Raw genomic sequence first — 13540 nt, forward strand, 5'->3', positions numbered from 1 at the left:
ACAGGCACCAAGTTTATTAGGGTGAGAATGAAACAGAGACTCCCTTGACCCGGAAGGGGCTCCTTGTGGAGGCCACTAAATCGTGGGAGAGGGAGGGCTTTGTAGGGATTGCAGTGGCAGGACCTTTTGAGGGGGAGTTACTGTTCAGCTAATGAACCAGGATATGGTCCCCACTGGATTGTTTCAGGAAGTGGGTGTTTTCAGAAACTCAGGTGCTTTCTGCCCTATTGATGTTACCAAGGAGCCACTTATCCCTATCTGCCCAAGGTCAGTCCTTCTCTTGTCACAGACCCCACCCCTAAGAGGAGGTGACTCCAACTGCCCTTGGGGTATGTGGTGATGACCCCTCCGACTTCTTCATGCTGAGATGGGGCATGGAGATGAGCAGCAGCTAGAGTCCCTCCCTGTGGGGTCTGTTTCGTGGCCCCCTGTTAAAGTCTGATGGCACTTCGTGGCTGGGTGCATTGAGAGGACCGTTTGGAGGTGTAAGGACTCTAGGCGAGAAGAAAGGAACCGGATGAGTGCATTGAGGATACAAGGTCCCAAGAGGAGCACTGAGGAAAGGGTTAATAAAGGGGCCATTAGTGGCTAGAGCCAGCCCAACAGTTGAGCCCTTAGGGAGCTCTACCAATTGGAAAGATCCTCTATCCAGGTGACCAAACTGTTGGAGGAACCAAGATGTGTAGCCACTTGTCCTGTGTTATTGATGTAGAAGCAACGTTCTTCCTTAAGGAAGACACAGGCTCCTCCTGCACTTGAGGTTGGCCAGTCTTGGCCCCTCAGTATTTTATTAAAAAGTTTCAAAAATGTTTATTCACTTCTGAATGAGAGAGAGAGAGAGAGACTGCATCTGAAGCAGGCTCCAGGCTCTGAGCTGTCAGCACAGAGCCCGACGCCGGGCTCAGACCCATGAACCATGAGATCATGAGCTGAGCCTAAGTCAGACACCGAACCCACCGAGCCTCCCAGGGGCCCGTTGGTTTTGAAGTGTGACTCCTGCCAGGGAGTTCCCCTGTTGTGAAGTGTGTGTATCCCCTCGTTAGTTTCCCTCAGCGCCTTGGCCAGCTGTGGCAAGAGGTGTACGGAGGTGCCTCCTAGGGCTGTTCCAGTGCTCCCCACAATCCAGTGAACAAAGGGACCAGAAAGGGAGCAATGGCTGCCCTACCGACCCTCATCAAGCACCACGGAGAACATGCACACGCTGCGGGAGCCAGGGGCATACTCAGCTGCGGGACCTATGAAGGTCAGGGAGCACCCCCTCTCCATAAGGGCGGCCGGGTGACCTGGTTCCGCAGAAGAACAAACCCTCTTCCACCGGAGGTTTAAGTGGAAGCTGGAAGTAAAGAAGGTTTGGGGTCTACTTGTTGCAGTGGGGGCCCCTGACAATCTGCTCCGAATTAGGTGGGCTAATTTGAGCCCTTCCCTTATGGTGGACACAAGGGAGCCAGAGGGATATGTTCTGAGGAAGAATTATTGGGAAGAGAGGAGTAGTCCGGATGCTGGACTTAAATTTGCTGAATTACAAAGAGACGGCAGACCTTCTGGCTACACAGGATTGCCTGAGGTGCAGAAGGGGGATATTGCGCTTTGGGGGATATTGGGCTCCGAGGAAATGCTGAGGAACAGGTGCTGTTATCACTGTTCTTAGGTGACTGAGAGAGCTACAGTGGGAAGAGTTCCAGGTCTCCTCCGCGGAGGCTGTATAACTTGGGATGAGATTACACTGAGCTGTGGGGAGATTTCCTATGAATGGACCCGTGTGTGGGACAGAAGTTGAATTTTCATAGCTGATCGGGAAGATGGCACTGGCATTAAGGTGGAGTCAGTCCAGCCAGGCGAGGGCTAGGGTACCACTGGACCGAGGGGTGCTGCTCCTTTTAGTTCCCACAGCCTCCTTCCAGGCTTTGAAGAGCAGCCATTCCATGCGGGCACTGGGGAAAGGACTAGCAGAGGAGAAGGGGGTGACAGTGTAATTGGCTCGTAGCCACATAGACGTGGGGGCTGGGACACCTGTGCCTAAAGAGTCCTTCCCACAGATCCGCAGTTGGTTAAGATAAAGGCAGTGGCAGGGCGCCTGGGTGGCTCAGTCGGTTGAGCATCCGACTTCGGCTCAGGTCATGATCTCACAGTTCATGGGTTCCAGTCCTGCGTCAGGCTCTGTGCTGACAGCTCAGAGCGTGGAGCCTGCTTCCAATTATGTATGTCCCTCTCTCTCTGCCCCTCCCCCACTCATGATCTGTCTTTCTCTCTCAAAAATAAATAAATGTTAAAAAAATTAAAAAAAAAAGATAAAGGCAGTGGCAACTAATGGAACCCACTGGAGAATTCCCCGTGGCAGCTGGCACTGTAAGAGCATGAGAAGTAGAAATGTGAAAGCCCTAGGGCTCATGGTGTTGTTATGAGATGTTTAAGGGGTGGAGCACTTAGCTGACTTTTTGAAGAGGAATTTTAGGTCTTCAACAGGCTCACAAGTATAGTGGTCGCCTTCCTTCTGAGGATCGTGCGTGCGGGGCCTGCCAGGGCTTTAGACGAGTGTGGTGAATCCAGGCAACTCCTGAAGTCGTACCAGCAGAAGGGGTGGAGAGGATCACCAGGCAGGGGCCCCCCGAGGAAGGCTGAAGTGTTGGGGTAGAGGAAGGAAGAGATTTAACTAGGACTAGATGCTCTGACATAGAGGTCTTCCTTGTATGTGCTGTGGGGTGTTTTCGTTTTCTTGTAGTGCTCTCTGGAATTTGGAAAGAGAAATGACATGTTTGACTTGTTCCTTGTCCAATAATAGGTCATTGGTTAGAAAGGGTCTCCCATAAAGCATCTCTCAGGGGCTAAGGCCGGACCACCCTGGGGAGTATTCTTTATTCATAGAAAGGCAATAGGCAAGACCCGTATCCAGGGGAGCCTTCCCTCTTGAGCAAGTTTTAAATGCCTCTTTAGAACCCTGTTTACCCTCTCAACTTTTCCTGAGGACCGGGGTCTCAAGGCACAAAGTAGGTGGTCCTCAAATACCTAGGGGGGCAGAGACGCCCTTTGTAATGGACCATTATCACCCTGAATGCTTCCAGACAACCCAAATCGGGGAATTATTTAAAAAAATATTTTTAATGTTTATTTATTTTTGAGAGAGAGAGAGAGAGAGTGCACGTGCGCGCGTGGAATGGGGGAAGGGCAGAGAGAGACACAGACACACAGAATCTGAAACAGGCTCCAGGCTCCAAGCTGTCAGCACAGAGCCCAAAGTGGGGCTCGAATCCACGAACCGTGAGATCATGACCTGAGCTGAAGTCGTACCCTTAACCGACTGAGCCACCCAGACACCCCAAATTGGGGGATAATTTCACGTTCTATTGTCGTGATTACTTCTGGGGACTTTTCCATCCTATGGGGAAGGCCTCAATCCAACCAGTGAAGGTGTCCACCTATACCAGTAGGCACTGCATTCCTGGAGTTTTTGGCAAATACATTCCAATCCTCCCTTGAGAAAGACCCTGTTTGTTGGACTCCTGGAGGAGCCACCCCAACTGATGGTGCTTGGGGTTATTAGTATTATTATTTTTTTTGACATATTTCACAGGCTCCGACCACCTGCTCAACAGTCTCACTAATTTTATCTCCTGTGAAGAACTTACCCGCCCATTGAAGTGTCCCCCTCTTCCCAAGTGGATGGACTGATGGAAGGTTTAAAGCTGTTTCCATCTGGTAGCTTTAGGCAACAAGATCTTATCCTGTAGCCATCCCAAGGGCAAGAGTGTAAATTACTGGGATAGGGCTCTTAGGGTTCCTTTGTCCCTGTACAGGGGTTTCATGGGTTGTGGGGGGGGGGGGGTTCCCGAAAGAGAGGAGCTGGGTTTTTTTGGTGAGGGAAATACTATTAGCCGCCTGTTTGGCTGTGGCATCAGTCCTTTTATTTCCCTCTGCAACCTCATCTGTTCTTTTCTCGTGGCCTTTACAATGTATTGAGGAAGAGAGACTGAAGCCAGTGGCAACTTGGGTGGCTCAGTCACTTGAGCATCCGACTTCAGTTCAGATCATGATCTCATGGTTCATGAGTTCAAGTCCCACATGGGGCTCTGTGCTGTCAGCGCAGAGCCTGTCAGATCCTCTGTCCCCCTCTTTCTCCCCCTCTCCTGCTTGCACTCTCTCAAAAATAAACAAACATTAAAAAAAAAAAAAAAGAAAGAAAAAGACACACCTAGATGAGTAAATGGCCTATCTCCTGGTGGAACTTGATAGGAGTCCCAGTGGCTGTTAGAAAGTTTCTTTCTCTCCAGATGACAGCATGGAGATGAAGGACCAAGTAAGCATACTTAGAGTCTGTATACATATTGACCTTTTTACCCTTCACTAGAGCTCCAGGCCCGGGTCAGGGCTGTAAGCTCCAGAAGAGAAGTTTGAAGATGAAAGGTAGAAAGTGTGGACATGGGAGAGGAGCCAGGCCAGGGTGTCAGAATTGGAAGCAAGTAGTTTGGGAAACCTGGAAGTAGGACCCTTTGGAAGTTACCGGATCACTCCTGGGAAGATATCCGAGGGATCAGTCCTGGGCTTTTCCACTCATTTCCCGAAGGAAGAGGCTGGTCGAGACAGAAAGGAAAATTGAGCGGAATACCCAATACGGTCAGGGGTCGGGTTCTGCCAACAGCCTTCAGGCGTCCACCAAAGAGTAGTTCGGTTAGGACTCATCAGTTATTGGCCTCCGCTAAGTCCCATGCATTGGGAAACTGAGTCTCCACCGCATCCACTTTCCTAGCTCCGTTGGCGTGCAGCTGGGTGGAGACCCAGGGAACCTGTTGCCCGAGGCTTTAAGGATGGCAGCGCCTTATTCACTCTTAACTGGCAGACAGGTGCCCATTGTTTGAGAGTTCACGTAGGATAGGAAATAGGATGCCGGCTGCTCCTTACTTACGGTTAGAAGAGTGGAGATCTCCGATGAGCTCCAAAGCTGTAACCGCTTTTTAAAACCGGGATTGTGTTCTGAAGAATGGAACCAACAAGGTTGAGGGCAGCACAGGCACCAGATTTATTAGGGCGAGAATGAAACAAAGAGACTCCCGCTGCCCGGGAGGGGCTCCTTAAGGAGGAGACCACTAGGGCGTCAGGGGGAGGGAAGGTTTCTCTGGGTTACAGTGGCGGGATCTTTTGAGGGGGAGTAACCGTGCAGCTGCTGAACCAGGATGTGGTCCCCGGCGGATTGTCACAGGAAGTGGGTGTCTCATACGGTCCTGTACTTTCTGCCCTGTTGTTTTGAACAAGGAGCCACTTATTCCTATCTGCCCAAGATCAGGCTGTCTGCTGTCGCAAAAGCAGTATAAAATTCCGAGATTTTCCCGTCAGCCGAGGCTCACAGTTTCGCCTTCGGTGGCCCGAGAGCGGGGGTTTTGGTCAGGCGCACGCCGCGGGCAGCTTCTACCTCGGCGGGTCCTCGGCCGCCCAGAGAAGACCCGGGAGTCACTGGAGGCGCAAGATGGCGACGGCGGCTGCAACCTCGGCTTCGGAGGCGGAGGCCGAGCCCCAGGCCGGGCCCACCGCGGAGGGCGAGGAGGATGAGGCTAAGGCGGCTAGGACGAGGAGGAAGGTGTTGTCGCGGGCCGTGGCCGCTGCGACCTACAAGGCCGTGGGGCCGGGGTGGGACCAGCGGGAGGAAGGCGTGAGCGAGAGCGATGGGGACGAGGAGTACGCCATGGCTTCCTCTGCGGAGAGCTCCCCCGGGGAGTACGAATGGGAGTATGACGAGGAGGAAGAGAAGAACCAGCTGGAGATCGAGCGGCTGGAGGAGCAGGTGTGTCCGTGGCTGGGCGGCGGGCTCCTTCCCTCAGGTTCCCCGGCGCCAGCCCTTCTCCCCGGTCCCCGGCGGTAGTAAAGATGCCAGGGCCGCAAACCCGCTATCAATCACCGCAGCTCCGGTCGTTTGGGCGCTCACTGCGTGCCGGGTGCTTTGCGAGGGTCATCCCCTTGAACCCTCGCAGCGACCCAGTGAAGGAAGTCGTGTACTCCCCGTTTTACCGGAGGAGACTGAGGCCCCTCGTGGAGGGAATTCTCTTGCTGCAGATTACACTTCTGCAAGTGGCGGCCAGGCCTTGAACTTTGCAACGACTCCAGAGCTCCCACTCTGAACCACACTGTTAAACCATAGTCTGAAGTAGCAATAAAATGTTATTCATAAGAGAGTTGTTTTTTCTTTTCCTTTTCCTTTTCCCCCCCATAGGAATGGCCGTAATGATGATGCACAGTATGATAGACAAAGTGATGACCCAGACGGTGATAATAGAAATGGGAAGGTGGAGATTTCAGCATCAGGAGGCTGAGGCCCCATTTATAGCTCTTCCGTGCTTATGTGTGTCTAGGCAGATTTCTTGCCTGAGCCTGTGCCTTCTCACCTGCAAATTGGGAGGAACAGTTCCTGCATTATGTAGTTGTCCTAACGATAATTAAAGGCCTGGCACCTAATGGTAATGGGTTCCCTAATTTGTAACTCCGCTGTGTCCTAGCAGGGTTCCAGCAGGAAATAGGTGGCACACTCGAATTAGGATAATTTGAGAAAAGGACAATGAAAGGACTAATGTGTTCATAAAAGTGGGAGCTGAGAAACCAGGAGTGAAGGTTCAGTCCCTCGGTTTACTTAACAGCGGGACCCTGTGCCTACCATTAGGCCTGAAGAGATGGGGGGAAACTGGGACCAGTTTTCTGAATAGTTGTGTGGAGAGGGCACCTGAGAGCAGGTGAGACCCCGTTAGTCAGGGCATGCGTCCTAGATCCTCATCAGGGATTGGGGTGGGGGAGGGAATACTCTGACCCCTTCCTTTCTCCAAACATCTGCTGGTGCCTTTGGCTGGCAAATGCTGCTGGAAGCAAGAGAGCCAGAGACCCCGTGGGTGTGGCACACACGGGAGGACATGGGACAGGGAGGACGTGGAATAGAACGGGAAGGGCAAACAGAATTCAAGCACATTCTTGTTTTAGTGATGAGGAAACAAGCTCGGTGAATAGTGAAATGATTTGCTGCAAGTCGCTCACAAGGGGATTTGAATTTATTGGGGTTGCCTGCGGCCCAGATGCCACATCTGTGTGAAATCCCTTAGAGATACGAATTGTTAACAGAGGTTACTCACTTCACGGTGCTGGGTGTGGGATTCCTTATGGAGGCCTCTCTGGCAGTGGTGGTTTTGTTGTGAGATAGTAATGATGCGCATTGGTATCGCTTGTCCATTCATCGTCACGTCTGAATGTCAGAGGAACCAGTTGGTGTTGGCAAGTGGTTATGTGTTCTGCTTTTTAAAATGAGTACTCTGGGGTGCGTTCAGTCTCTTACTCGTTCAGAAAATGCCAGGCTGACTATGTCCCTGTCCTGATGGAGGTCTGTCCTTCTGACTTCTAGCCTTCAGCTTTAAACTGAGCCATTAGCTTACTCAGATCTTACTCTTCTGTGAGGCAGGGGAAATAGGATTATCGGTTTTCGCAGGACGGGCTTGGAAGCAGAACGATGAAGTCCTTGTTGCAGGGAAGCGTCTAGCTAGAGAGGAGGAGGGATCAGAGCAGAGGTCTTCTGGCCACTGCCTCAGGCCACAGAGAGGCCACAGAGAGGCCACGGAGGCCGGGATCTGGCGAGTGACGGGAATTGAAGAGTCTCTGGCTTTATCTAACTTTGTTTTGGGGTCGAGGGATTGATTATTCTCATTTTTCCAAATCTTCCTCCCACCTCATCCTCATCCCATAGCCTCTAGTTCCTGCTGTCACTGCTGTCACGTGGAGTGTAATGATGAATAACTTCTAGACAGGTCCGTGAAAAACTCAGCCTTGCCATATTTGCGAATTCCAGTTCTCATCCCTGAGTGTGTGGTATGAAAGCTTCAAGTTAGCCGTGGCGTCTGTCCGTGTAGCAGAAGCAAGGATTTCCTGTTCTCTCTGTTTGTGTCCCGAGACTCAAAGTGGTGCCTTGTAAGTTATTCCAGCTCTCTGGCCCAACGGTGGCCCTGGGGGGTTAACACCAGGTGCCTCCCTCTCTGGGCTGCCGTGGACCTTACATGACCTGCCGCTAAGAAAGCTGCTGGCACATTTGACACACAGTAGGTGCTGTGCCGTGGCCTCCGGCCTGCTCCGTTCTCTCCTTGCCCTCCCCGTGACTGCAGTGGTTGTGGCTTTTGGGCCAGGCCTTTGGTTATTTCTCCACCCCTATTCCGGGTCCAGATTGTGCTTTTAGGGAGTCAGGAGACCACCACCTCATTTTCTGCCTTGGCTGATCCGCCTCTTTCTGTAAAACATGCTTTGTTGTTAGTGATGCTCTGACACCGGAGCAGACCAGTGTATGTGCTCATTCGTCAGTGCTGAGTGAACTCTGTGGAAATCTCGTAAATGCATCTCAGAGTGCATTTCATACACATACTTTTGGAACCCCTCTAGTATCTTCATTATTTGGGCCTAAAAATCAGAAATCTGAACCAAAGACCATTTTAGAGGCAGCTTCTTTACTTCATTGACTTTTACTCCTTTTTCTTCTGACTCCACGAGATAAGCAGGTAAGGGGCGTGTGTCTGGACAGACCGTACTCGCGGTGACTAAAGGACTGTCCCGCCCCTCATGCCCCAGAACCGCTCTCAGACGCAGGTGAGTTGTGAGCAGCGGGTGACAGGGAGAGCTTTTGCCCCCAAGGAAAGAGCGTTTTGCACAAACTTCACGTCTTTAGTTATGTTACTTGAGTGCACCCTTGACCGTCCTTTTTGGAGCATCAGTGTGTCATGACAGCCTGCATGGGCCGCAGAGGTTCGCTCCAGCTCCTTCCTGGTCCAAATGAGGAGATCCAGGGGAGGCTAGAATGCTTGCGTCCTTTTTCAGCCCTTCATGTAATTTTGAGATGGGCTCTCCTTGTTACATTTTATATATCCCGAGCAGGAGAACATTGCTAAATGTCTTAAGACTTAAAACAAATTATAGGTCATAATGGTACCTGTTATTGAGGTGTTATTGTTCTTTTGCGTTGATTTGATACACGCAGAGCAGTTCACATCTGTAAGTTGTAAAGTGTGAGTGAATACTGCTTGCCCAGCCCGCGGCCCAAGCGGTAGAACCTCATCAGTGCCGTTGGGGGTACCGATGGTCTCCCCTCCTCCGTGGCCCTGCCTCTCCTCCTAAGGCCCCGTCTGCCTTCCCGCTTAAAACGTGTAGTTTTGTCACCTACCTATGCATCCCTAAGGAATCTGTTGTCCGCTTTTGTTCATTTTGGAACTTTTAGAAACTATACCATGCTGTATGTCCTCTTTTGGGACTGCTTTGCACTCAGCATTGTGTTTCTAAGATTCGTCTATGTTGCAACTGCAGTTAATTCATTTTGACTACTGTAGATTTAGCATAACACTGGGTGGGTGTCCCACAATTCATGAGTTCTGGCATTTTGATTGTGTAGTTTTTTTTCCTTTTTTTTTGTCCCATTACCAACAAGCTACGAGGAACATTGTTGCTGTCGAAACGTGCTCTTATCTACGTTGTTTAAGAATTTCTCTGGGTCAGTGTTGTTCGAAGCGGCGTCATGGTTTTGGGTCATGAGTTCATTGTAACGGACACGAGTGCCACTTTGTCATAGGTTTTCTGTCTGCGTGGGTCTGATGCTGGGCGTTCTCTTTTGTTCTGTTGGTCCATTTGTCAGTCCTGTGTCAGTTCCACAGTTTCACTCGTTGCTGCTGAGACTTGCAAGCTGGTGAGACAGGTCCTTGCATGTGTATTTTAATGTTATCAGCCAGTATCTAGATTATTGAGTATATTGTCAGAGCGTTAGTTGAACGAAAAAGAGGGCAGTATTTATTGCTGAAATGCTGTGGTAGGTGTTGGAAGAGAAAACACTAGTGTTTTTGTACAGACTTAAGGTGACCCCATACCCCAGCCTCCTATGGAAGCTTTTTTAAAAAGTTAAATTTTCATTTTAAGATAGAGACTTCCCTGCGGTTGTAAGAAATGATACAGACTCCTTGTGCACGTTTACCAGTTTCTCCCAATGGTAATCTTCCATAAAACTGTGTATAATATCACCAACCTGATGCAGACATTGACACAGTTGACACAGATCAGTTCTGTCACGACAGGGGTCCTTCCTGTTTTTTTATAGCTATAGTTCCTGACCCCTGGCAACCACTAATCTGTTCTCTGCTTCTATAATTTTGTCATTTCAGGGATGTTATATAAATGGAATCACATAGTATGTAATCTTTTTGGATTAGCTTTTCTTATTCAGCATAATTCCCTTAAAATTCATCTGAGTTGGGCGTATAGGCGTCTCCTTTTTTTCTGGCTGAATAGTATTCCACAGTGTGGGTACTTTAACCATTCCCCGTCAAAGGACATCTGGGTTGTTTCCAGTGTGGGCTAATAGGAATAAAGCTGTTAGGAGCAGGTTTTGTTTCTCTGGAAAAATACCCACGGTGCGCTTGTTGGGTGATACGGCAGTTATGTGTTGGATTTTATAAGAAATGGCCCAACTGATTTCCAGAGCTGCTGTTCATATTTTACGTTCCCAGCAGCAATGTGTGAGTGATCGTTTCGTTTTGTTTTTTGTTGGTTGGTTTGTTTTTTGCATCTTCTCCAGCGTCTGGTGTTGTCACTATTTTTTATTTTAGTCATTCTGTTAGGGGCGTAATATTTCATGGTGGTTTTACTTTGCATTTCCCCGATAGCTAATGATTTGGACGACTATTCATGTGCACTTATTTGCTACCTTGTGTTCTCTTTGGATATACATGTTGGTTCATGTCTTTTACTCGTTTTCTGATTGAATTAGTTGCTTTTTACTGTTGAATTTATTTTTTTAAGTTTATTTGAGAAATTTATTTTTTTTAAGTTTATCTGAGAGAGAGAACACACACGTGAGTGGGGAGGGGCAGAGAGAGAAAAGAGAGAGAATCCTCAGCAGGCTCTGCACTGACAGTGCAGAGCCCGATGTGGGGCTTGAACTCACGAACTATGAGATTGTGACCTGAGCCGAAATCAGGAGTGGGATGCTCAACAGATGGAGCCACCCAGGCACCCTTTTACTGACGAGTTTAGAGTTACTTTTTTTTTTTTTTTTTAAGTTTATTTACTTATTTTGAGAGAGAGAATGGGGCAGGGAGAGGAGAGAGAACTCCCAATTAGGCATTGTGCACTGTTAGCACTGAGCCTGATAATGAGCCTTGAACCCATGAACCATGACACCATGACCTGAGCTGAAGTCAAGAGTCAGATGCGTAACCACCTGAGCCACCAGGCACCCCTAGAGTTCTATCTTTTAGATATTAGTCCTTTATTACATATGTAGTTTGTACTTTTTTTTTTTGAAGTCTATAGCTTGTCTTTGCAGCCACTTAATGGAGTCTTTTAGAGCAAAAAGCTGAAATTTTGATGAGGGCCAACTTGCTGAGAGTTTTTATTGTGAATGGTTGTTGGATTTTGTCAATTGTGTTTTCTGGGCCAGTGAATATCATGATTTTTGTTTAGGCTGTTGATTTAGTGGTTTACAGTGATTGATTTTCAAAGATTGAACTAGCCTAGCATACCTGGAGCAAATTGTTTAGTCAGGGTGTATAATTCTTTTTATACATTAAATTTTTAAGTTTTCCTCAATACTTCGTCTTTGATCCATGGACTATTTAGAAGTGTATCATTTAAAAAAAAAAGTGTGTCATTTTGTTTCCAAATATTTAAAGATTTCCTTGTTTTTACTGATTTTTAATTTAATTCTATTGTGATCAGAAAACATACTTTATATGATTTCAGTTTTTAAAAAATTGTTGAGGTTTGTCTTATGGCCCATGATTTAGTCTCAGTGAGTGTTCCATGGGCCCTTGAAGGGAAAAAAAGGTGTATTCTGTTGCTCTTGGATGGAGTGTTCCGTATATGTGAACTGGATTGCTTTGGTTGATGATGCAGAGCTCTGTGTTCCTGCTGATTCTCTGTCCAGCACTACTTTTTGTTGCTGATGTGGAGGATGTTGAAGTCCCTATTATAATTGTGGACGTGTCTCTTAGCTCAGTCTTGCTTAATCTGTTCTGAAGGGTCTGCTGTTTGTTTTATCTTCCAGGTAGGTTGATCCTTTTATCATTATTTAATGTCCCCCCCCCCCATTTTAATTTGAGGGAGAGAAAACACGAGCTGGTGAGAGGGGCAGAGGGGGAGAGAGATCTTAAACAGATTCCACACTAAGCTAACCCACCAACCCACGACCCTGGGATCATGACCTGAGCCCACATCAAGAGTCATACACTCAACTGACTGAGCCAGCCAGGTGCCCCTGTAATGTCCCTTCTTATCCTTGGTAGTGTTCTCACAACTCTGCTTATGTGGTCTTCATCTAGCCACTTCTGCTTTTTTTTGGGCTAAAGTTTACATGGTGTATCTTTTTCCATCCTTTTACTCTCAGCCTGCCTGTGCCCTTGAATTTGTTGTGTTGTGTTTTTATCTGCTCTGCATTATTGAGACCATAAACATTAAGATAGGTATTGATATGTTAGGTCTAAAGCCTGACGTTTTATTATTCTGTTTGTTTCCTCTTTTTTGTTTTTGTTTTTTTTTGTATCTCTATTCTTGGCTTCCTGTGAGTTACTTGAACGTGTTTTACAATTCCATCTTGATTTATTTGTAGTGGTTTTTAGTGTATTGCTTTGTATGGTTTCTTAGTGGTTGTCTTGGGTATGATAATGTGTTTAACTTACATGGTATTTGTTCTACTAATGAGTGAAATGTGGAAATCTTGCCATTTAAGTCCCTTTTACCATCCCTACTTTTAAATATCATTGTTTTGGGTATCAGATGGTCTTGACATTTTTGTTTCAGTTATCACATACAGTTTAGAAAGCTCATGAGAAGGACCATCCGTGATATTTGCTCGTATTTCTGCACTTTCTGTTCTTTCTTCCTTCCTGGTGCTCCAAGATTTATCACTTCCTTTTGTTATCTTTAAGAATAAGTCTGCTAGTGACGGATTCTTTCAGTTTTCTGTGGTCTCAGATGTCTGATATAGCCATTTCAGCAATTTTGACTTGTTTCAACTTTCATTTTGAAGTTTCAAATATAAAAATAAGTCTCTCTGTGCCCATCACTCAGCTTTAACAGCTGCTGCCTTCTTGTTCTTCAAGGTAGGGATTTTCATTCTTGGTAGTTTTGTTTGGCAAAAGAAAACTCTTACTTACATATGTGGCATGTGCTAAATAAAGCACACTATTAAGCACCTTTTAAAATCCGTGCAAGAGGGCGCCTGGCTGGCTCCCTCGGTGGAGCGTGTGACCTTTGATCTCGGGGTTGTGAGTTTGAGCCCCAGGTTGTGTGTAGAGATTACTTTAAAAAATTAAAATAAATAGAATTCTTGCAAGAACTTTATGGACTAGACCTTAGCAGTATCCCCATGTTACAGGTGAAAAACTGGAGGCTTAGAAGAATTAATAAGTTGCCTAAGGTCACACTTGGTATTTATTTGTTTCATCAGAATGTTCCTGTGTTTCAGGAACCCAGCTGCTGTCTGATAGGGGCTGTAACAGATTGGGAGAGCTCTGTGTTACTAGAGAGAGCCCCATCCGTTGATTTTCCTTCCTCT

The 13540-nt window shown here is 47.6% G+C and overlaps 1 protein-coding gene and 1 long non-coding RNA gene across 3 annotated transcripts in view; one reads left to right on the forward strand and one right to left on the reverse strand.

The window, feature by feature from the left end:
* Positions 1 to 5878, reverse strand: LOC115277548. The gene is made up of 3 exons (XR_003902403.1): positions 4187 to 5878; positions 2470 to 2725; positions 1 to 494 (listed from the first exon to the last, which is right to left on the reverse strand). It is a non-coding gene; the product is annotated as an uncharacterized LOC115277548 (long non-coding RNA).
* SART3 (spliceosome associated factor 3, U4/U6 recycling protein) overlaps positions 5415 to 13540 on the forward strand; it is a 35855-nt gene continuing 27729 nt past the window's right edge. For both annotated transcript variants that reach the window (XM_029921733.1, XM_029921734.1), the window contains exon 1: positions 5415 to 5770. In XM_029921733.1, coding sequence (XP_029777593.1) covers positions 5456 to 5770 — 315 coding nt within the window. In that variant the 5' untranslated portion in view covers positions 5415 to 5455. The remainder of the gene's footprint in view (positions 5771 to 13540) is intronic.

This window comes from Suricata suricatta, chromosome 14, assembly GCF_006229205.1.
Source record: "Suricata suricatta isolate VVHF042 chromosome 14, meerkat_22Aug2017_6uvM2_HiC, whole genome shotgun sequence".
Taxonomy (NCBI): domain Eukaryota; kingdom Metazoa; phylum Chordata; class Mammalia; order Carnivora; family Herpestidae; genus Suricata; species Suricata suricatta.